Source organism: Myxocyprinus asiaticus, chromosome 39 (genome assembly GCF_019703515.2).
Source record: "Myxocyprinus asiaticus isolate MX2 ecotype Aquarium Trade chromosome 39, UBuf_Myxa_2, whole genome shotgun sequence".
Lineage (NCBI taxonomy): Eukaryota > Metazoa > Chordata > Actinopteri > Cypriniformes > Catostomidae > Myxocyprinus > Myxocyprinus asiaticus.
In genome coordinates, this window is record NC_059382.1 from 9,911,541 (window position 1) to 9,935,384 (window position 23,844).

Here is a 23,844-nt window from a genome sequence, read left to right on the forward strand (position 1 = left end):
ATGATATTACATATTTAAAATGTAATTTAATTATAAATTAAATGTATATATTTTTTTTAAATATTTAAGTACTCCTGTTCCAATTTAATGTGTAAAAACAACTTTTAAAGGAATAGTTCACTCAAAAATGAAAATTCTTTCATCATTTATTCACCCTTATACCATCCCAGAAGTGTATGACTTTCTTCTGTGAAACACAAAAAGACTTAGAAGAATATCTCGGCTCTGTAGGCCCAATGCAACTCAACAGGGTACACACTTTTAAACTCAAAAAGCACATAAAGGCAGCATAAAAGTAATCCATTCGACTCCAGTGGTTAAATCTGTCTACAGAAGTGATATGACAGGTGTGGGTGAGAAATTGATTAATATTTAAGTCCTTTTTCCTATAAATTCTCCCTGACCAGTAGGTTGCGATATGCACAAAGAATGCGAATCTCCAAAAACAAAAGAACTCTTTGGAGAGAAGAGCGCTTAGGAGGACTATTTGAATGTGGAGATTTATAGTAAAAAAAAAATGACTTGAATGTTGATCCATTTCTGTCGTATCGCTTCATCAGTGTAACCACTGGATTCGTATGGATGACTTTTATGCTGCCTTTATTTGCTTTTTGGACCTTCTGAGTTCTGGTCACCATTCACTTGCATTAAATGGACCTACAGAGCTGAGATATTCTGCAAAAATCTTTGTGTTCAGCAGAAGAAAGTCATACACATCTGGGATGGCATGAGGGTGAGTAAATGAGAGAATTTTCATTTTTGGGTGAACTATCCCTGAAGTAAGCCATTTGTAGGTTGACTGTAGTCTGGAGAAGTGTAATATGGACAGTCATGTAAGGTGCTACCTTTGCATAAATAATAAGATGTTAAAGATACAGGTAAATATGTAAATCTGCATTTGTAAATTTAGGACCTTCTGATCTGTCCAGGAATCCAAGAAAGGTATGAATAAGAGAAGCTAAAGAGGGGTATACAACAAAATTTGCAGACATTAAAATGTTGGACATTAAAATGTTCACTGCATGTAAATGTAGAAAGAGCCATTCAAATACTGTACATTTAGCTTGTTAGGGCGTACAGTACATTTTTTTTTTTCCCAAGCGAAAACACCCTCAATCCATTTTGAGTGTTTTTGGAAAAAACCCGTTGAGGGCTAGATATTAGCTATGAATCTCGATCGCTGTTTGAGATTCTAGTGTTTTCAATGTATTAATCATTACTCTGAATCACTGCTCATTTTAAAAGGTAGTGAAAAGCACAAATTGGTTTAAAATAACAAATTATATATATATATATATATATATATATACACACATACACAGGTGCATCTCAAATTAGAATGTCATGGAAAAGTTCATTTATTTGAGTAATTCAACTCAAATTGTGAAACTCGTGTATTAAATAAATTCAATGCACACAGACTGAAGTAGTTTAAGTCTTTGGTTCTTTTAATTGTGGTGATTTTGGCTCACATTTAACAAAAACCCACCAATTCACTATCTCAAAAAATTAGAATACATCATAAGACCAATAAAAAAACATTTTTAGTGAATTGTTGGCCTTCTGGAAAGTATGTTCATTTACTGTATATGTACTCAATACTTGGTAGGGGCTCCTATTGCTTTAATTACTGCCTCAATTCGGCATGGCATGGAGGTGATCAGTTTGTGGCACTGCTGAGGTGGTATGGAAGCCCAGGTTTCTTTGACAGTGGCCTTCAACTCATCTGCATTTTTTGGTCTCTTGTTTCTCATTTTCCTCTTGACAATACCCCATAGATTCTCTATGGGGTTCAGGTCTGGTGAGTTTGCTGGCCAGTCAAGCACACCAACACCATGGTCATTTAACCAACTTTTGGTGCTTTTGGCAGTGTGGGCAGGTGCCAAATCCTGCTGGAAAATGAAATCAGCATCTTTAAAAAGCTGGTCAGCAGAAGGAAGCATGAAGTGCTCCAAAATTTCTTGGTAAATGGGTGCAGTGACTTTGGTTTTCAAAAAACACAATGGACAAACACCAGCAGATGACATTGCACCCCAAATCATCACAGACTGTGGAAACTTAACACTAGACTTCAAGCAACTTGGGCTATGAGCTTCTCCACCCTTCCTCCAGACTCTAGGACCTTGGTTTCCAAATGAAATACAAAACTTGCTCTCATCTGAAAAGAGGACTTTGGACCACTGGGCAACAGTCCAGTTCTTCTTCTCCTTAGCCCAGGTAAGATGCCTCTGACGTTGTCTGTGGTTCAGGAGTGGCTTAACAAGAGGAATACGACAACTGTAGCCAAATTACTTGACATGTCTGTGTGTGGTGGCTCTTGATGCCTTGACCCCAGCCTCAGTCCATTCCTTGTGAAGTTCACCCAAATTCTTGAATCGATTTTGCTGGACAATCATAAGGCTGCGGTTCTCTCGGTTGGTTGTGCATCTTTTTCTTCCACACTTTTTCCTTCCACTCAACTTTCTGTTAACATGCTTGGATACAGCACTCTGTGAACAGCCAGCTTCTTTGGCAATGAATGTTTGTGGCTTACCCTCCTTGTGAAGGGTGTCAATGATTGTCTTCTGGACAACTGTCAGATCAGCAGTCTTCCCCATGATTGTGTAGCCTAGTGAACCAAACTGAGAGACCATTTTGAAGGCTCAGGAAACCTTTGCAGGTGTTTTGAGTTGATTAGCTGATTGGCATGTCAAAATATTCTAATTTTTTGAGATAGTGAATTGGTGGGTTTTTGTTAAATGTGAGCCAAAATCATCACAATTAAAAGAACCAAAGACTTAAACTACTTCAGTCTGTGTGCATTGAATTTATTTAATACACGAGTTTCACAATTTGAGTTGAATTACTGAAATAAATGAACTTTTCCACAACATTCTAATTTATTGAGATGCACCTGTGTGTATATATATATATATATATATATATATATATATATATATATATATATATATATATATATATATATATATATATATACTTTTTAAGACATGGGAAAAATGCTTTTGGGTTAGCCATCTGCTGACCAGCAGTTCTGTGGCATTTGCTTCAAAACTGAAAATCCATTAGGCTGCATTTAACAGATCAACACTGAAACAGCTTTTTAGTACCATTATAAAAGCTTTGTGTGGAGCAGCAATTTGCATACATTTTATACACACCCACACTATGGAAGAAAGAACTCCACTTTTCACCAATTGGAACTGAGATCCAAGGCACTAGACAAACAATTCAGTGTTGGTATAAGCAAAGACAAGGGCCATTTACACGTCAGTGGTCTTGGAGTGATTTATAGGAAGGAGGAAATAAGAAATACTGTTGACATTTTACAATAAGGTGACGTGTTAATATTAGTTAACAATCTTGGTTAATTGCAACATATACTAATACTTTAAGTTATATGTGCTAATAGTTAATATACATTATGAACTAACAATGAACAATTATACTTTTGAAAAATAACTAAGATTAATAAATACTGTAAATATATATTTTTCATTGTTAGTTAATGATACCTAATGCATTTACTTATATTTACAAATGTAACCGTATTATATATATATAACTTAACGGTGTCTTCACACTTGAGAATCTTGCATAAATAGTTTGTTTCAGTAAAGTTGCTTGCATATAAAGTTGAACTTGTGCAATTAGCACCAACACAGACAACTGTAAATAATCAATTTAAACTGAAAATCAGATATTAAAGGGATAGTTCACCCAAAAATGAAAATTCTCTCATCATTTACTCACCCTTATGTCATCCCAGATGTGTATGACTTACTTTCTTCTTCTGAACACAAAGATTTTTAGAAGAATATTTCAGCTCTGTTGGTCCTTACAATGCAAGTGAATGGTGACCAGAACTTTGAAGCTCAGAAAACATCAAGGCAACTTTCAAGTAATCCATATGATAGGTGTAGCTGAGAAACAGATCAATATTTAAGTCCTTTTTTACAATTAGTGTCCATTTTCATTTTCTTTTCCACATTCTTGTTCTTGTGTTTTTGGTGAGAATTATAGTAAAAATAAGGACTTAATTATTGTTCTGTTCTCACCCACACCTATCATATCGCTTCTGAAGTCATGGATTTAACCACTGGAGATTATGGATTACTTTTATACTGCCTTTATGTGCTTTGTGGAGCTTCAAATTTCTGGCCACCATCCACTTGCATTGTATTGATCAACAAAGCTGAGATATTTTCCCAAAAAATCTTAGTTTTTGTTCAGCAGAATAAAGAAAGTCAAACACATCAGGGATGGCATGAGGGTGATTAAATGATGAGAGAATTTTCATTTTTGGGTGAACTATTGCTTTAATGCACTAAATCCTTAACGAAATGTTTAAATCCTCGTTGCTGGGATGTTTTGCTGATTAACTAAATGATTAACACCCCACTCTTTTGTCATAACCTTAGATAATACGCTCAAGTAAGTCTGAATCATCCTTAGGTAAATGAAAATCCTGCTCAACCTCTATAATTTGCCAAATGTTTATTGTGTCGTGGTCACGTGACTTAGCCGACCAATGGCAGCGTATGTTAGCCCTGTGTTCCCTGCTCTCGCATTAATTCACTCATCCGTTTTGAAACGTTTGGAAATCAGAATCATTTCAGCGATTCGACTCTTTTGAATGGTTCATGTCAATGAACCGATTCGTTTAAGTAATAGCTTCAGTGTTCCACAAGCAATTTCAGAAGTTCCTTTTAGTATTTAAATAAACATTGTAGTTACAGCTGTTTATTACTGTTTTCGTTCAGATTTTTGAAATTTAAAATAGTGTAAATTGTGTACTCCAGTTCGATGCTCTCCTGATTGTTTGTCTTGTCAGCTTGAAATAATATTATGTTAAAAGTTGCGTTCTTTATGGTTTCTATGGCCATATTGTTAGCCCTGTTTTGAGTGGTAATTAATACAGGTACGTCAACAAAAAAGTTCGGTTATTTACGAGTGACAACCAAATTCTATAACCGAACACACACCCTGACATTTCTGGTAACACAGCTGTATTTTCGGTAAACCCCTGCTTTGTGAACGGAACCTCTCGAATAATTTTACTCCCACACCAAGATTATTGTCAAGCGATTCACAAACGCGCGGCTCGTCTGAATAATATAAAAAGAACCGGTTCGAATGAATGATTCGTTCGCGATTCGGACATCGAGTGTTGGGGTCGAATGTAGTGAACATGTATTTATTATCACATCCCCACTGTGCATCCTGAGCCGGTCGGCTGCACACTTTTAATGAGATGGTGTCGTTGATTCATCGCTGTCTTTTGCTCTTATGTGGCGTGTAATGGCGCGAATTAAAGAAACGGTCTCTCGCCGGATTTAATGCCTCAGCGACTATAATCTTGACAGAGGAAAAGGTAGGTTTGATACATGGGATGTTTATGTCGCTGGAGCTTGTGTTGCACATAAACACGCTGTAAAACTTTAAGTTTACCCAAATGATTTGATTTGCATATATTTCTTTTTAAGTTTACGCGAAGATAAGCATCGCGAGTTCAACAGTGTGTGAAATGCACGTCTATTTGAGTGAGGATTACCTCTCTGAACATGCTTTTCTCATGTCTTTTTAAAGTTTAAAGACGTCATGCTGGTTCATCGGGGATCACCCTGCTGTTGTTTCATGTTTCATAGTGCAATGCATAAAAGTCATGAATAAATGCAACCATGTACTGAGTAATTATAATGTGTATTATTTTCACTTATGCATACTGTATGTTCATTTAATAGTCAGAGTAGGTACACCTAAAATCAAGCACAATAGTCTGGGATTATATTTTCAGATGTATTTCGAAATGTCTTTGTACTAAAATAGAGAGATTATCTGTATTTGTATTATTATTTCAACATGCTTGATTGTATTTTAGGTTTTAATTGCGCTTTAAAATCACTAACAAAAAAGTACCATGGTATTACCATGCTTTTTTGGACATGATACCATAGCAATGCAATGGTTTTTGAACCTGTGCCATTGTAATACCATGGACCTCTGTGAAGAACCTTGGTGTGCCTTATACAGTGGGATATGAATATGATAATAAAGACCATCTGATATCATCAATGTAATGTGGTACTGTCGTAGCACTTTTTTGTTAGAGATTCAAATAAAAATGTCAATGTAATTTCAGAAATAGTGAATAGATGGCATTTATTTGCATACTGTGATTAATATCAGCATCCGCATGGTCATATTATCATACAATTGGCTGGGTATTTTTACTATATCATAAGAAGATGCAATACCTATATCTATCCCAAAGCCTTGTAAGAGTAATATTCAGTGTTAAAGGGATGGTTCACCCAAAAATGAAAATTGTCTCATCATTTACTCACCCTCTTGCCATCCCATCTGTGTACGACTTTATTTCACCTGCAAAACATAACTATAAATCTCCACTTTCACTTTCACTTTAACAATCCTCTTCTTTAGTTTTTTTGGCGATTCACATTTTTTCAAGCATATCGCCACCTACTGGCCAAAGGTGGAGATTGTAGTAGAAAAGAACTGAAATATTGATCTGTTTCTCACCCACGCATCATATTGCTTCTGAAGTCATGGATTTAACCGCTGGAGTATGAATTACTTTTATGCTGTCTTTATGTGCTTTTTGGATCATCAAATTCTGGCCACCGTTCACTTGCATTGTACGGACCTACAGAGCTGAGATATCCTAAATGTTTGTTTGTGTTCTGCAGAAGAAAGAAATTCATACACTTCTGGGATGGCATGAGGGTGAGTAACTGATTAGAGACCTTTCATTTTTGAATGAACTGTTCCTTTAAAGTTATAGTTCTCCTTTAGCCTACTTAACCTCATGTTGCTCCAAAGCCATATGACACTTGTTCTTAAGTGGAACATAAAAGGAGATATTAGCCAGGATGTTAGCCTCAGTCACCAATCACTTTCATTGCATCTGTTATCCATGTGATGAAAGTGAATGGTGACAGAGGCTATTTAAGTCTACTGCATCAGTTAAGGGGATCATGCATAGCTAAGAGCAACAAATCCATCCACTGCGGAGCATAAAAATAAACAATGAAACTCCATATAATTTATTCTGTGTTTCCATCAGTATTGGGCCAGACCCTCTTTCGCTGTGTAAGAGAATAGTTGTCTGTGGTGTAGCTTGCTTCTAATTTTAGCTGCCACTGTTCAGTATTCTCCCAACATCGTGCTTGCAGCTGCTTATATAATGCCTGTCGAGTTGAGCATTTTAATGAATTGAAGGGACAATCGGATGCAATTAAGTCTCATCAGCGCTGTTTGTGGCATGGTGATGAGGCCGTAAAACTCATCTCCCATCTTTCTGTCAGCGGGCGTGATCTTAAAATAGTCTCTAATGAGGGAGTTCTCAACAGCACTGCAACCCAATTGCAGGGTCCTGAGGGAGATGACATAAATGTTTGTGGCACGGTGCCATTTAGAATACAAGGGTCAGACAAAGTCATGGAAATGATTTGCCATTTTTGACAAACCAATGTCTTTAAGTGACATCAGTTGACATCTTTCAGAATGAGGTGACATTTAAGGCTGCTGTCAAGTGTTTTTGATACAGCCCATCCTGGACAACCTGCACCTATAATATTACTTCCTTTGTTGACTAGACTCCCAAAGCCAGACAGCTGCTGCATTCCTAAAATGACTGGCCAGAGAGTAAGTCATTTTGTGACATAATGGATTCAGAATAGATGTTTTGCTATGTGAATGTAGGCCTTGCAGTTATTAATATTTTGATTCCAAGAAGGCTCTTATATAATCTATTGTAATCAAAAAGGTGCCACAAGAGTCTCTGATTTCATGAGGACACACACACCAATCATTACGTCAGTGTATTACTGAATAATAATAGCTAAAGCAAAAAAGTAAAAGAAGAGAAAGCACAATAAACCAGTGAACAGTTTCTCTTTATTATGCACAAACATGATATCAGACCCACTGAAGGATTTCGTGAAGTTCTTGTATATGTATATGCATTCTCTTTTTAAAATGTTCAGATCGGACAGTTATTTCCCATTATGTCTGCACATAACCTGCGTAGTTTCTAGTGTTTTAATTGGGCGGCACTCCTCTGCTATGGCACTATGAGCCCAATGTCTGAATGTGTTTGAAGTGGGCAAATGTCAAAACAGTTTGGACCAGGTTACTGCTGTCTTTAGCATTGTCCCATTTCAAATGGATCGCCCAAAACGCATCTTTTATGGTAACAAAATGTATTCACGAACTTGCGTAGTTTATTTGTGATAACATGTCAACAAACATGAAAAGAGTGGCTCGTGCCCATTTTTATGTTTATTGCAGAAGAAAAAGAAAATCAAGAAAAACTGAAAATAAGTATGAGAATGACGGGTATGAGATGTGGGTTATATATTATTTTTTAATAATTTTTTGTCTCCTGCTATCCAGTACCCTTCTGTCCTCTAGTGCTCTCTCTATATTTCACTGGCTGTGGCTCATTGTCAGTCTTTCGCTCATCGGGACAGTGCGGACACCTGACAAGACGTCTAGTAATCTAGCTGGTTTGAAATCTGTCGTGGCGTCTGCGACTAGTCTCGGCATGTCGCAGGAGTGCACACAATACACAACCGTTCGTCGTGGGATCTGAGACATCTCGTCGCAGACCAGTCGCTGACTCAAAACATCAAAGGAGATGAGCTTGAGTCGTGTAGTGTACACTAGGCAAGGTGCTGTGAGTGGTTGTAAGGGCGTTGCAAGGTGGTTGGGCTCAAGTCAGAAGGTATTACTTAAAGGGATATTCTGTGTTCAATAGAAGCCAAGCTTAGTCGACAGCATTTGTAGCATAATGTTAATAACTGCAAAAATAAATTTTGACTTGTCCCTCCTTTTCTTTAAAAAAGCAAAAGGTGGGGAAAAGCCTGCCGGCAGTGAATGCATTCACTAAACTACATCATACAATCACTGATGGATTATGGAATAACGAGATAAACTTGCTCTCAAGCAGATATTCCAGAAGGTCAATTGCTTTTGCACAATGGCTTTGTTACACAATCAAAAACCACTAGGTATAGATTTGGGTTATTTGTTTATTCAGTGTGAAAATGGACTGAAACCTTCATTGTGTTGCAATTAGTGTTGTCACGGTGCCGAAATTTCACGGTTCTCGATACTAATTTAGATGCTAATATTATAATGTGCTATTGAACACACCAGTTTAGTTATTTTTAATGATTTAATAATTAGTTTAATAATGATAGTTTAATAATTATTATTATTTTCCAGAACTTTCCAGAACATTTTTTAAAGTTTAATTTAATATCATCATCAAAATGGTGTAATCAATATATTCTTAAACTTTTTAACAAGTGAAAATAGAACTTTTCAACATGTCATTGCATTTTTTATTTTTTTTGCCAAACTTTTATTCAACAGCTGTCTTGCTTGTGATTATTTTGATTTATTATTATTATTACAGTGAATATATTTACTATACAGTTTGTTGCTGACAAAACTATACAGAATTGTGCTTTTATTATGACGTGTGTTTTTTCCGTATGCTTCACTCTTCCGGATAAACAGTTCGCATCACAGTCCAGTGTGATCATTGAAGACTTGTCACGTCTGAAATCTCATCTCTTTACACTGGCCTTTGAGTCTGACAAATGAAATGTAGGACACAGTTTTGGAGTGTTTGTGTTTTAGATTACAGGTATTTGTGTATGTGGTTATTTTCAAATGTTATGTTTTAAATTTTATTACTGTGAAGCACTTTGGTCAACTCTGTTGATTCAGATGTGATATAAATTAAGCTGAGCTGAGATTAAAGCGCAAATGCTGTGATTTTAATTATATAAATATATATTTTACATGTGCTGTGTGGTTCACAGTAGATTAGTGCTCTGCTCTGTCATCTCATTCAACGTGAATGATTCTCAATGTCTGTGGAGTTTCTAGAGGATGAGCGCAACTCATCTACAGCAAGATTGCTACCTTTAGCGGTTTAATAAATCACACTAGGACATGCCACGATTTTAATTGGATTAACTGTCCATTTAAGTGTACAAGGAGTAACAGAGCACACATTCAAAATAAGCCTGTGAGCATTTTAAAGCAGTCGTGTGTCAGTCATACTGTGCGCTGGTACTGGATTGAGTTGGTGCTCGGTACTACCGGTACTGAAGAAACACTGGTATCGTTACATCTTTTTTATTTTAGTACTGACTTGCTACCGAAGTACCTGTACTTTTGACAACACTGGTTGCAGTCATTGTCTGCAGACCAGTCTTGGCCCTGCGAGCGGCCTACATGAAGGTTGCATGGATCTGGCAAGACCGTGAGATTATTGACAATTTGGTCATTTGAAATGCAAGAGAGTAGATTAACATCAAATGTGGATTTGCTTCAGTATGTTCTCACATTGATCCGCGACTTCAGTTCTCAACTCGCAACAACTCAACCCACTGAAAGGCAGTTCGTTTTACAGCTGAACATGTCCCTGTTAGCCAGTGTGATTTATCATGACATGTTTTATGGATAACTGCTTGAAATTCTTAATTTTTTCCACGTTCATCTGATATCATCAGTCATGCACTTCAAAATAAACTAGATTTGCATTATCTGGAGGATATACACCAGTACCTGCTAAGCAACAAAAGAATAGTGTTAGGCAAGCTTAGGTTTTTGCTTTGCTGCGTAAGGAGATTTTCGGGCCAAATGCATTTTTTCTAGCACATTACCATAGAGAAACAATAAAAAACAAAACAAAAACAGCCCGAATGGATTTGAAAATGTGTTCTGTGTGAACGGCCCCTTAAAGAAATGACACTGAGAGTTCGCTTTGTTGTTGTCATAGCGCTCAGCAGCACGTGTCTTGTTTTCGGTCAGATACACTCAAGAATCGACACATAACGGATATATAGGGATAAAAATATGCAAGATTGAAAAACTATAACAGTTTGGTATGCAAATAAATGTAAGAAAGATGACAAATTGCAATTTAGTATGCAAAAATTAAGATTACATCATGTTACATTTTGTAATGTTTGGGACTTTTTTTTTTATGTAATCTTTAAAAAAACTAAAAGTTTTATATATAATCCCTTTTTCAGGACACTGTATTTTAAATTTGTTTTGTAAAAATCCAAATAACTTTACAGATCTTTATTGTAAAAGGTTTAAACAATGTTTTCCATGCTTGTTCAGTGAATCATAAACAATTAATGAACATGCACCTGTGGAATGGTCGTTAAGATACTAACAGCTTACAGACTGTAGGCAATTATGGTCACAGTTATAAAAACTTAGGACACTAAAGAGACCTTTCTACTGACTCTGAAAAACACCAAAAGAAAGATGTCCAGGGTCTCTGCTCATCTGCATGAACATGCCTTAGGCATGCTGCATGGAGGCATGAGGACTGCAGATGTGCCCAGGGCAATAAATTGCAATGTCCATACTGTGAGACGCCTAAGACAGCGCTACAGGGAGACAGGAAGGATAGCTGATCTTCATCGCAGTGGCAGACCAGTGTAACACCTGCACAGGATCGGTACATCCGAATATCACACCTGCGGGACAGGTACAGGATGGCAACAACAACTGCCCAAGTTACACCAGGAAAGCACAATCCCTCCATCAGTGCTCAGGCTGTCCGCAATAGGCTGAGAGAGGCTGGACTGAGCGCTTGTAGGCCTGTTGTAAGGCAGGTCCTTACCAGACATCACCAGCAACAACGTCGCCTATGGGCACAGACCCACCTTCGCTGGACCAGACAGGACTGGCAAAAAGTGCTCTTCACTGACAAGTCGCGGTTTTGTCTCACCATAGGTGATGGTCAGACTCACGTTAATCGTCCAAGGAATGAGCGTTACACTGAGGCCTGTACTCAGGAGCGGGATCGATTTGGAGGTGGAGGGTCCGTCATGGTCTGGGGCAGTGTGTCACAATATCATCGGACTGAGCTTGTTGTCATTGCAGGCAATCTCAACACTGTGCGTTACAGGGAAGACATCCTCCTCCCTCATGTGGTACCCTTCCTGCAGGCTCATCCTGACATGACCCTCCAGCATGACAATGCCACCAGCCATACTGCTTGTTCTCTGCGTGATTTCCTGCAAGACAGGAATGTCAGTGTTCTGCCATAGCCAGCGAAGAGCCCGGATCTCAATCCCATTGAGCACGTCTGGGACCTGTTGGATCGGAGGGTGAGGGCTAGGGCCATTCCCCCCAGAAATGTCCGGGAACTTGCAAGTACCTTGGTTGTACTCAAGATGGCGCCGAGTATGGCTGCTGCGTTGCGAGCTCCGACACAACATGGTAGTGTTTTGTTTGTTTTGTTCACAATTCTTATGTTTTTTGTTTTGGATGTTGTCTGCCTTATTGTCTACGACAGACAAACACTTTTGGACATTGATTCAGCAATTTCACACCGTAAACCGAACTTCACATTCCTCAATGCCGACCCGCTGTTTACAAACACGCAAGCGGAGCCCGTCCGGATCACGGATCAGTCCGGACACGGAAACGCAGGAGGAAAAGGGGAAACAGAGCCGGCGTTCTCATCAGAGTAAAACGCAGCACAAATCGACCCCCGCTACCCAGTATTCTACTGGCAAATGTTCAGTCTCTGGATAACAAGCTTTGCGAGCTGAAAGCGCGGATCTCTTTCCAACGAGAGACGAGGGACTGCTGCATTATCTGCCTAACAGAAACTTGGATGTCTGCGGAGATTCCAGACTCAGCCATTGAACCCGCGGGGTTCTCCGTGCACCGAGCGGACAGAGCGAAAGACCTCTCAGGTAAAAGCAGAGGTGGTGGTGTATGTTTTATGATCAACAAATCCTGGTGTGATCAGAGGAACGTACATTCTATCAAGTCTTTCTACTCTCCTGATCTGGAATTTCTCATGCTTCTGTGTCGACCATTCTGGCTACCGAGGGAATTCACAGCAGTCATTATCACAGCTGTGTACATCCCCCACAAGCTGACACAGACCGGGCAATCAAGGAACTGTATGGGAGTATAAGTGAGCAGGAAACCGCGCACCCTGAGGCCACGTTCATTGTGACCAGGGACTTTAATAAAGCCAGTTTCAAATCAGTCGCACCAAAATACCACCAGCACATTAGTTTCAACACATGAGGGGACCGGGTTTTGGACCATTGCTACTCTCCCTTCCGGGATGGCTACAAATCCCTCCCCCGCCCACCATTTGGCAAATCGGACCACACTTCCATTCTGCTTCTGCCCGCTTACAGGCAGAAACTGAAACAGGAAGCACCCACCCTCAGAACGATCCAGTGCTGGTCGGACCAATCAGACTCTACGCTACAGGACTGTTTTGATCACACAGACTGGGAGATGTTCTGGTCCACCTCTGATGACGACATCGAGCTTTACGCTGATAGCGTAATGTGTTTCATCAAAAAGTGCGTGGAGGACGTCGTTCCGACCAGAACAACACGGATCTATCTGAACCAGAAGCCATGGATAAATAGTGATGTTCGCACGGCACTTAATTTGCGGACCTCCGCTTTCAATTCCGGGAATGCGGAGGAGCATAAACAAGCCAGTTATGCCCTCCGAAAAACTATCAGAACAGCAAAACACCAGTACAGGAACAAGATTGAAGGACAGTTTAACACCACCAACTCTAGAAGCATGTGGCCGGAAATTAACATCATCACGGACTTTAAAGGGAATAAAAACTCCATGAACACCGCTGCCTCTCTCCCGGATGAGCTAAATACTTTTTATGCTTGTTTTGAGGGAAATAACACCGCCCTCACGGAGAGAGCTCTCGCGGCCGAAGCTACAGAGGTTAGTTCACTCTCCGTCTCTGTAGCGGATGTAACCCGATCCTTCCAACGGGTGAATATCCGCAAAGCCGCGGGCCCAGGCGGCATTCCGGGCCGCGTCATCAGATCATGCGCGAACCAGCTGGCTGGTGTTTTTATAGACGCCAGGTGGTTAGAATAGGCAGCAACATCTCCTCCTCACTGACCCTCAACACTGGAGCCCCACAGGGCTGTGTTCTCAGCCCACTACTGTATTCCTTGTACACACATGACTGTGTGGCAACACATAGCTCCAATGCCATCATTAAGTTTGCTGATGACACAATGGTGGTAGGTCTGATCACTGACAATAATGAAACAGCCTACAGAGAGGAGGTGCACACTGACACACTGGTGTCAGGAGCACAACCTCTCCCTCAACGTCAGTAAGACAAAGGAGCTTGTGGTGGACTTCAGAAGAAAAGAGAGAGAACACAGTCCCATCACCATCAATGGAGCACCAGTGGAGAGAGTCAGCAGCTTCAAGTTCCTGGGTGTCCACATCACTGAGGAACTCACATGGTCCATCCACACTGAAGTCATTGTGAAGAAGGCTCATCAGCGCCTCTTCTTCCTGAGACGGCTGAGGAAGTTTGGAATTAACCGCCAAATCCTCACGCGGTTCTACACCTGCATTTTAGAGAGCATCCTGACTGGCTGCATCTCTGCCTGGTACGACAATAGCACAGCCCACAACCACAAAGCACTGCAAAGGGTGGTGCGAACTGCCAGACACATCATCAGAGGTGAGCTTCACTCCCTCCAGGACATATATACAAGGCGGTGTGTGAAAAAAGCTCGGAGGAACATCAGAGACTCCAGCCACCTGAGCCATGGGCTGTTCTCACTGCTACCATCAGGCAGGCGGTATCGCAGCATCAGGACCCGCACCAGCTGACTCCGTGATAGCTTCTTCCCCCAAGCAATCAGACTTTTGAACTCTTGATCTCCAATGATCATAATACATCAGCACTGCACTTTATTACTCTTACTCTAATATCTCACACCGGACTGTCATAAATTATATTATTATTATATTATGTCTCTCTTAACAACTTACTATCAACCGACAGCCTGAGTGTCAATACAGTACAATACTATACATTCTATATATACTATATATACTTTTTCATTTTATTTTTATTGAATAATGTGTATCTATATTGTGTGTATTGTATACTGTACAGTGTATGTTACTATTTGTATATTGTTTTGTGTAATTATGTGTATATTAGACTTTAAATTGTGCTGTGTTAATTTGATGTTATTGTAAATTGGTATATGTCTCATCACTGTCACGACTGCTATGTTGATCGGAACTGCACCCAAGAATTTCACACACCATTGCACTTGTGTTTATGGCTGTGTGACAATAAAAGTGATTTGATTTGATTTGGAAGAGTGGGGTAACATCTCACAGCAAGAACTGGCAAATCTGGTGCAGTCCATGAGGAGGAGATGCATTGCAGTACATTAATGCAGCTGGTGGCCACACCAGATACTGACTGTTACTTTTGATTTTGACCCCCCCTTATTTCTGGGACACATCATTCCATTTCTGTTAGTCACATGTCTGTGAAACTTGTTCAGTTTATGTCTTAGTTGTTGAATCTTTTTATGTTCATACAAATATTTACACATGTTAAATTTCTTTTTTGAGAGGACGTTTCTTTTTTGGCTGAATATATATATAATATATATATATATTAATATTTGTACATAAACCAAAAATATATAGCACACCTAAGCTTAAATCTACTAACCATAACAAAGTTTGAATGGAGATTGCATTTTAAGTGGTTTGGGCTGAATTAATTGAAAAATTTTAAGACTTAGAATTAGGAGTTCAGAACAAACCCTAACCTCTGTTTTGAGGATTATCATTGCAGTTCTGCTATGCAAGCACTAATAAATTAAACAAAACCTAAAAGCTGATGCGTTTAGTTTGAAGAGTACCAGTTATGACAACCAGTGCTTTGAAAAACAGATCAGAGGTGGCAGCACAGTTTGAAAAGCAGTGTCCACAGTCTGCATTTCAGTGAAGTGGAGCAACCAGCCGTCTGTGTTCACATGAAGTCTGTCTGTCTTTCTCTCTGTTTGTCAGTTATTTCCATATAACATTTTATAGTGCAAATGTGTCGCAGCTGGGAAAGATGAGATGGTGAGAGAAAGAGGTTATGTATACAGTGTGTATATATATATATATATATATATATATATGTGTGTGTGTGTGTGTGTGTGTGTGTGTGTGTGTGTGTGTGTGTGTGTGTGTTTGTGTATGTATGGAGGAGGGGAGATGAGATTCAGCCCCTAGTTTGATTGTGAAGCATGTAGCTGTTGTGCTAGATGTCTGAATAACTGATGTGTTTTGCTGTGAGGAGGCGTACAGCTCTGTTTGTTTGTGCTAGTGGCAGAAGAGCAACAATTTACAAAATGATTTTACATGGATTGGTGAGAACAAACCACTTCAATCAGAAACACCGTGGTTTCAACAGAACATCATAAACTTGTACTGAATGTCTTAATCAGAAACCCTATTTTGGCATTTAGCTATCCACGTTATCAGTAGGCCTGTCTTTCCATCTTATCAGTATTTAGCCCCGTTCACACCACCAGCGACTTTTTGCTTGATGTCGCTAGTTCCTGTACTGTGAAGTTGCTAGTGGGTGTTCCTATTGCTGTCACTAACGTTATTAGTGGACTGCACGTCTGGCTATAGCTTTAGAAAATCTCATCACAGATGAGATGTACTGCCAGTAAAACTAAGTTTTTATTCTTATTTGACAAGGAATCAGTTCCCTTGCCTCATAAGTCTGCAGGAGAGGATGCTTTATATAACCTCCATCAATGCTTGTGCCATCATATCATTATCAAGATGAACGATCTATCAATAAATGAATTAAACTCTCTCAGAATGGCGACAGTTTGTGGCACGGTTTTCCATCATTGTTTATATCCGTGCATGTGGTTACAGACAAATGGTATAGAACAGTCAAATCCCTCACAACATTATAACTGCTCTTGCATTTATCGCTCCAGATCACCAAGTTTCAATATTGTTGGTCAAAATATGCATTTCTTCCACTATTTTCCCTAACTTGTTTGGTAAGCTGCATAACTGGCCATTAATCTGATTAAATTTTGACAACTAATCAGTTTTCTTGCCCCTAAAAACTAACTTTCTGGAGGGGAAAGTGTTTGTATATGCATTGCGGCAGTGCATAGTGCATCATGTCATCAACAAGATGATCAATCAAACTTCCTTGGAATGCCGTCAAGTTCTGACACGTTTTTCCATGCATTATTTTTTTTATTATTTCTCTGCATGTGGGCAGAGACAAATCATATAGAAAAGTGAAATTTCTTACCGTAACAAAAACTTCTCCATCTTGCACCTCTGTCTAGAAGCAGCCAATCAAAGTGGTGCATTGGATTCATTTTTTGAGGATGTGGAAGCAAAGCTTAAAGAGCAGAGCAGCTCAATCTTAAGGTCTCATTCTATGTCTCGCCATCTCTCTCTCTCTCTCTCTGTCTGGCTAAGTGGTGAAGATGCTCTGTAGGGTTTAATAGAGAGCAGCATGGACGAGGCTGCCAGCCAGCTGGAGAGAGACCATGTTCACAGTGTGTACGAGAGGATCGCACCCTACTTCAATGACAGCCGTTACAAGGCTTGGCCCAAGGTCAAGCAGTTCCTGTTGGAGCAGGAGCCCGGCAGCATTGTGGCTGATGTAGGTAAGGCTCCATCTTCAAGCTTTTCTGTCTCTTTTAATGCTGATATGTGTTATTTGTTGATATTACAACTCTTTCTCATATCCCAGCTTAATATGCAGAGACAACTACAAGTAAGCCATTATTATATCAGGGGTGAGTTTGGGGCAGGACTATCTGTTTGTACTATGAATAAAGTCGTCATGGGTGAAAGGTGCCATGCGTTGTTCCTGGGAGGGTACTCAGCCTCACAGGCTCCATATGGTTAGGATTAGGGTGGGGGCGGGGTTAGGACATCTGCTGCCTCCCAGGAACAAACTGTGGCACCTTTTTACAACCGGCGAATGGAGTGCAGTGGTCAGGTTCCAGAAGTAAAAAGCCCATTCAATTTTTCCATTGGGGAACTGATTATTAACAATAACTTTTAAACCTGTAAAAGCAGACCTACTGTAAGCTCGAGGTTGTTAATCGAAAAAAAGATGGTGTTTAATAGTGGAATTCCTGGTGGAGAACTACACTACCCATGAATCCTGAAGAGAAAGATCCACCAATAAGAGAATGCAAACCGCTGCAAAAGAGCTATGCAGCGATCACCCACTTGACGCACTCTGAATGACGCTATCAAGTCAGTCTTCCTACACTCTCAAACTACTTGTATATTACTATATATTTTAATACTTTGCAATATACTTTAAATATATTGTTTCTATACTTATAATCAATTACTTTAAATCAATAGTTTAAATTTTTCCATTGTTTTTAATTCGATTACATAATTTGCAAAGCTTTATGGGATTGTAGTCCATTCCCTCATAAAAAGTCTTAAGAAATCCCTATGGAAAAAATAGATGGGAAAAATACTTCCGGAACCAAGACAGTTGAAAAAGTGTGCATGCACAGTTGCGTTCTGTTGAAGACCTGGAAAAAACTGTGATTATTTTTTGCATTTCCATTTGGTGATGTCAGTGGTGCAAAGATTACATTCAGCAGCTTTAAACAAGCTCTTTGACATTTCATACTCTAGAACTAGAGTATAAAAAGTGCCTCTACCTTTAGTTCAAAGTGATGAAGTACTGTAATCTTGTTTTGTTTGTAAATGAATGACAGCAGGGTTTCATCTCAAGAATTGTTCTCCGACTGCTGAAAAGAAATCCATTCAGTCCCATCTTTTATCTATTGCCTTGAAAAATCTGATTACGATTAATGTCCTGTTATCACATGCAGCCTTTGTTGATGGCATGTGGTGCACCAACACCTGAAAGAAACTGCAATTTTTCATATTAAAGTTTAATAAGTATGAATATGCACCAAGATATTAAAGCAAAAGGCCGAAAAAGAGTCCAGATATTCATATATTCTATAGAGTAAAAAACTGATTTAAATGCATTATTATTTTTAAATGTTGCAGGTTGTGGCAATGGCAAATATCTGCACATCAATGAGAATATCTTCAAGCTGGGCTGTGATGTGTGTCGCCCGCTGGTGGACTCTGCGTGGAGTCAGGGTCACGAGGTGCAACTTTGTGATGGCCTGCGTTTACCCTATAGAGACGGCTGTTTCGACGCCGTACTCTCCATTGCAGGTAATGCATCGACGTAAACATCCAGATACGTTCACTAGTAGGGATGGGAATGGTACAAAATTCCACTTAAGGAGTTCAGTTCTTTAATGATTCCATTAAAAATTATTTTATATCATTCATTTTTTAGTCTTTACAAGTTTTTTAGAATTTAAAAAAAACAAATTTAGTCATCGTTTACTCACCCCTGTGTTGTTATAACCACATATGACTTTTTCTTTTTCTTAACACAAAGGGAAAATTGTTAAAAAAATGTTGTGCTCAGTGAAGTCATACAATGGCAGTTTATGGTGACTACCTCTTTAAGCTCAAAACACACTCACAATTCAGAACACACACACACATACACACACACACACATATTATATGTTTTAAAATAGGAGTGGAAGTCAGAAACTCGTAATTTTATTGCATCAAATAAAACACAGAAATATTGATGACTTTGACTTTTGAGATAAGACTCATCCAAAATATATAAAATATATCAAAAAGTCCTTTGGATATCTGTTACTTAAGTCTAAATGATATTAAAAGTGACATGAAATGATTTTTGCTAATCATTTTCCACTCTTGCCTATTATCATTTTCAAGTGAACATAAAAGTAATGATTGTGGTTTAGAGTGTCAAGAACCATTCTGACTGTCATTGGACTGATTCAGATTGATAACTCATGAGTTCGAGACTTATTTGTGAGGCTTTTTGACTCATTTCAAAAACTGACTAAAACAAGTCATTTACTCACGAATCAGATTACACTGGTCGCGTTGTTGTTGCATTTGCCATTGTGAGAACAACCAGTCTCATTTAATTAATTCTGCAATTTCACAAGTCATCTAAAAGTAATTCTTCTGCCGTATTGCTTTAGATTCAGTAGTGGAGATTCACTTGAATGGAGACCCATCCACAGTTTTCCTGAGCAACCACTGAGTGGCACAATGATGATTCTAACTGCCTGTTTTCTGTTTCTGGTCTTGAGACGCAGTGTAAAACTAACTGAAACGAGCGATCCAGATCGAGTGTAAGTTTTTTGGGGGGAGTAAAATGAATTTCAGGCTCAACTTGTGCTATTGTTGTGCCCTTGTCATAACAACTCAAAGTAGTTAAAGGGATAGTTCACCCAAAAATGAAAACTCTCTCATCATTTACTCATCCTCATGCCATCCCAGATGTGTATGACTTTTTCTTCTGCAGAACGCAAATGAAGATGCTGAAGAAAGACAGTCGTACACATCTGGGATGGCATCAAGGCAAGTGAATAATGAGAGAATTTTCATTTTTGGGTGAACTATTCCTTTAAATATTGATCTGTTTCTCACCCACGCCTATCATATCACCTCTGAAAATATGGATTTAACCACTGGAGTCTTATGTGATTTTTCTTCAAATTTTTGGCACCCATTCACTTGCATTGTATGGAGCAAAAGAGCTGAGAACTTCTTCTAAAAACCTTCAATTGTGTTCAGCAGATGAAAGAAAGTCATACACATCTGGGATGGCATAAGGGTGAGTAAATTATGAGAATTTTCATTTTTGGGTGAACTCTTTCTTTAATGATATTAACATAACTAACCACGGACTAGCACTTCACGTCATCACATTTAGTTGAGGCACTGTAAATAAAAAAAGGTCATCATAACTCAGTACTATACAGCCACATGTTTTTTGACAATTTTTACAAAAGTAATACCATATACATTTCTCACTAAGAATATAGCATACGCTTATGCAAGGGAAAACACTGAGACCGGAAATTGAAAACTGTCAAATCGACTGGAACACTTTCACGTTCAGGAAAAAGGTGTATAAGAACTGTTAATGGAGCAAAACATCATAGTTAACATTACATTTCATTTTTGTATTTTTTTTAATTATTATTAATAAATGGAAACTGTTCTGAACAAGAACAGCTTCTCGATTTCCAATCCACTACTTTTAACAATACTATTAAATTGCTTGATTCAGAATTATTATTAATTTAATGAATTGTCTCATGTTTAAAAAACAATTTGAAAAGTAATTCATATTTTTTACTTTTGCGCATATCTTGTATTTAATTTTGTCCAGAAAGCACTGGAACAGTAAAAGGCCATGTTGCTTTAAAGGGCATATCTAGTGTGGGTTTCTACATTTATAGCTTAACAGACTGTGACATGAAGTCATTAACATAATGGTCTATGTGGATTTATATTCATAGGAGCACATTTTATCTGATACATTTAGAAAACATCCTAGTAATTCCGTGACAAGCCATTTAATTTCAATCTGCTGGTAGTGCTGTCATTAATCTGAAAGGGAGCTGTTATATAGGTTTATTTAAACTTTTATGAGGTGGAGGAAACAAGAGGTGTTACTAGGTTACAAGAGATTAGCAGTTCTTGGAAGTGGCCTTGGAGTATTTGTTGTCAGGCTGTACAGCTGGGTTACCTGGCAACCCCTTGTGAATCCCCAGAGAAAAACAATCATATGGTCATTGATGATATCAGAGTTCCATAATGGTTTAAACACTTTGAAAAATCCCTCTAAGCTCATGCAACAACTCACTGTAATGAACTCTGCTTTCTGCTTTGGTTTGGTTTCACATGGTACAAAGATTTTGTTTTGTGTTCTTGAAGGAATACTATAATTCACCCAAAATGGAAAATTCTGTCATTTACTCAGCCTCATGTCATTCGAAATTTGGATATTCACGATAATTTTATATCGCCAGCAGAATCATCACGTTTGTATTGTGAATATTCAATGTATTGCCTAGCTTAAAGGAAAACAATAGCTCACAGATTCTTCAAAATATGTTTTTGGGAGTAAGAAAATCATATTGGTTTTGAAAGACATGATGGTGAGTAAATGAGAACTATATAATTTTCAATTCTGGGTAAACTATCCCTTTTAACTGCCTAGACTATGTATAACAATGACCTGAAATCTTGCAATCTTTAAATTGCTTAGTCATCCACCACATGTCCACCAAAGAAAGGCGTATCCGAGCAATAAAGGAGATGGCGCGCACCCTGCGCGTGGGAGGGCGAATCATGATTTACGTTTGGGCCATGGAGCAGAAGAGGCGCAAGTTTGAGAAGCAGGACATCTTCATTCCCTGGAACCCCAATCCCCCTCTATCTCCTGCCATGAGAGGAACGGGGCGAACCAGACAGCGAGGCAATGGAAACCAAAGCGTCAGCGACGACACCGCCTCCAGCGACAAGTACAGGAAGGTGAAAAGTACATCCTCCATGGTGGACGAGGGCGACCTTACCAGCCCCTGCCAGCAGAAACAACAGAGGCTTTGGTTCTTCTCCAGATCTTTGGATTCCGTGCTGGACTTTGGCAGCTTGAGCGTGTCCCGCTCCTCTTCCAGCACTTTACAAACCCCTGTCGATGAGGCGGCAGAGAGCAAAAGCCGGCGAACCAGTAGCAGGGGTCTCATCAGACAGGTTTCTAACCTCTTTTCATCTTCCTCCAAAACCAGTCTAGAAGAGGATGTCTTCATTTCAGATTCCCATGAGCAAGTCCATAAAATTGACAATAGCAGTGCTAGTAATGGGAATGAGAGTGTGGAGCTTGTCAGTGACTGTTCCTCAGTACCACTGCCTGATTTGGTTTCCTACCAACCAGAACAGTCAAATAATGAAAGACATGGGGAGGTAGAGAATAAATCAAGAAGTCAAGAGCCTTTGCAGAGGCAGGAAAGCACAGCATCTCTTCAGAAAACCGGGGGGATGAAAGAATGGAACAGCGAGCAGTTGAAGGACACTTGTCTGAGGTACTACCACGTATTCAGGCAAGGTGAACTGACGCAGTTGATTGAAAACCACGTGGAAGAGCTCCATGTTCTGCACACCTACTTGGATCACGCCAACTGGTGTGTAGTAGCCGAGAAGATCCAAGTCTGGAATGTTTAAATATAATTTTATGTCCATTTTAATTTATTACATTGGTTTTGAACATTGGTCTTTAAACGTTTTAGTTTGAGATTTTAAGTACGGTATTTGGATCAGATTTAACAAATTCAGTATAAATGGCAATAACAAGCGAGGTATTGATTCTCTGACTAGACAACCAGTGTTGGTCCAAATAGACCCAACAGTCTTATTTATCCATTTTAAAGCTACTAGTCATACTATATTTCTAGGCTAAATTTAGTTTTAAAATGTGTCAATTTTTGCTAAACATTCTCTGTGATGTCTTGAATTTTGCACTGAGTTTAATGGTGTATTACTGTTAACTGTATAAAGCAATGCCTGCCTGAAACAGAAGCATAGCACATCATTATTCTGAACCAAACAATGTGAGCACATAACTAGTTTTCTTATTGAATGCTCTCTTCAGGTGTTTAGCTGTGTAGTTGTTGTGTTGTGTTGTGTAGATAGTGTTACCCTAAAATCTATAAACTGTTGTGTGTGTTGCAGAAGCTTTTTAACAAAATTTTAACTGCTTGTGGAATCGTTTACACATGAATTCCCATCTTGAAAACTTGAATAATTTAAGCAGTCTAGTGCTGGTATTGTTGCAGATTGTGTATGTTTGTATTGGTGTAACTCAACCATGTTAATGTCACAAGAAAGGTCTTTAAATTTAATTTAAACTTGAACCATTTTTTGTATCGGTGTGTGTATTTTGACTGTTAAATAAAACACTATATTTAGTTTTTATTCAGCCCACGGTCTCAAATTCATGTCTTCGTAATGATAGAGGCAATAATTTCCTGTAGTTTTAAATTCAAGCAAAATATATTATTAGCTTAGTTTTAAATTTAA

The 23,844-nt window shown here is 38.8% G+C and overlaps 1 protein-coding gene across 1 annotated transcript; it reads left to right on the forward strand.

The window, feature by feature from the left end:
* Nucleotides 1-5,072: 5,072 nt before the first annotated feature.
* On the forward strand, nt 5,073-23,716 carry LOC127430110 (probable tRNA methyltransferase 9B). The gene is made up of 4 exons (XM_051679604.1): nt 5,073-5,371; nt 17,344-17,534; nt 18,919-19,092; nt 22,037-23,716. The coding sequence occupies exons 2-4, from the start codon at nt 17,381-17,383 to the stop codon at nt 22,987-22,989; spliced, it is 1,281 nt and encodes a 426-aa protein (XP_051535564.1). The 5' UTR covers nt 5,073-5,371; nt 17,344-17,380; the 3' UTR covers nt 22,990-23,716.
* Nucleotides 23,717-23,844: the final 128 nt, after the last annotated feature.

What these genes read in the sequence shown, in the direction of transcription:
- LOC127430110 (XM_051679604.1), top strand. Translation starts at nt 17,381, where the DNA reads ATGGACGAGGCTGCCAGCCAGCTGGAGAGAGACCATGTTCACAGTGTG. An exon ending in CAGCATTGTGGCTGATGTAG is followed by an intron (nt 17,535 to 18,918) that starts GTAAGGCTCCAT and finishes TAAATGTTGCAG; the next exon opens with GTTGTGGCAATGGCAAATAT. An exon ending in CGCCGTACTCTCCATTGCAG is followed by an intron (nt 19,093 to 22,036) that starts GTAATGCATCGA and finishes TAAATTGCTTAG; the next exon opens with TCATCCACCACATGTCCACC.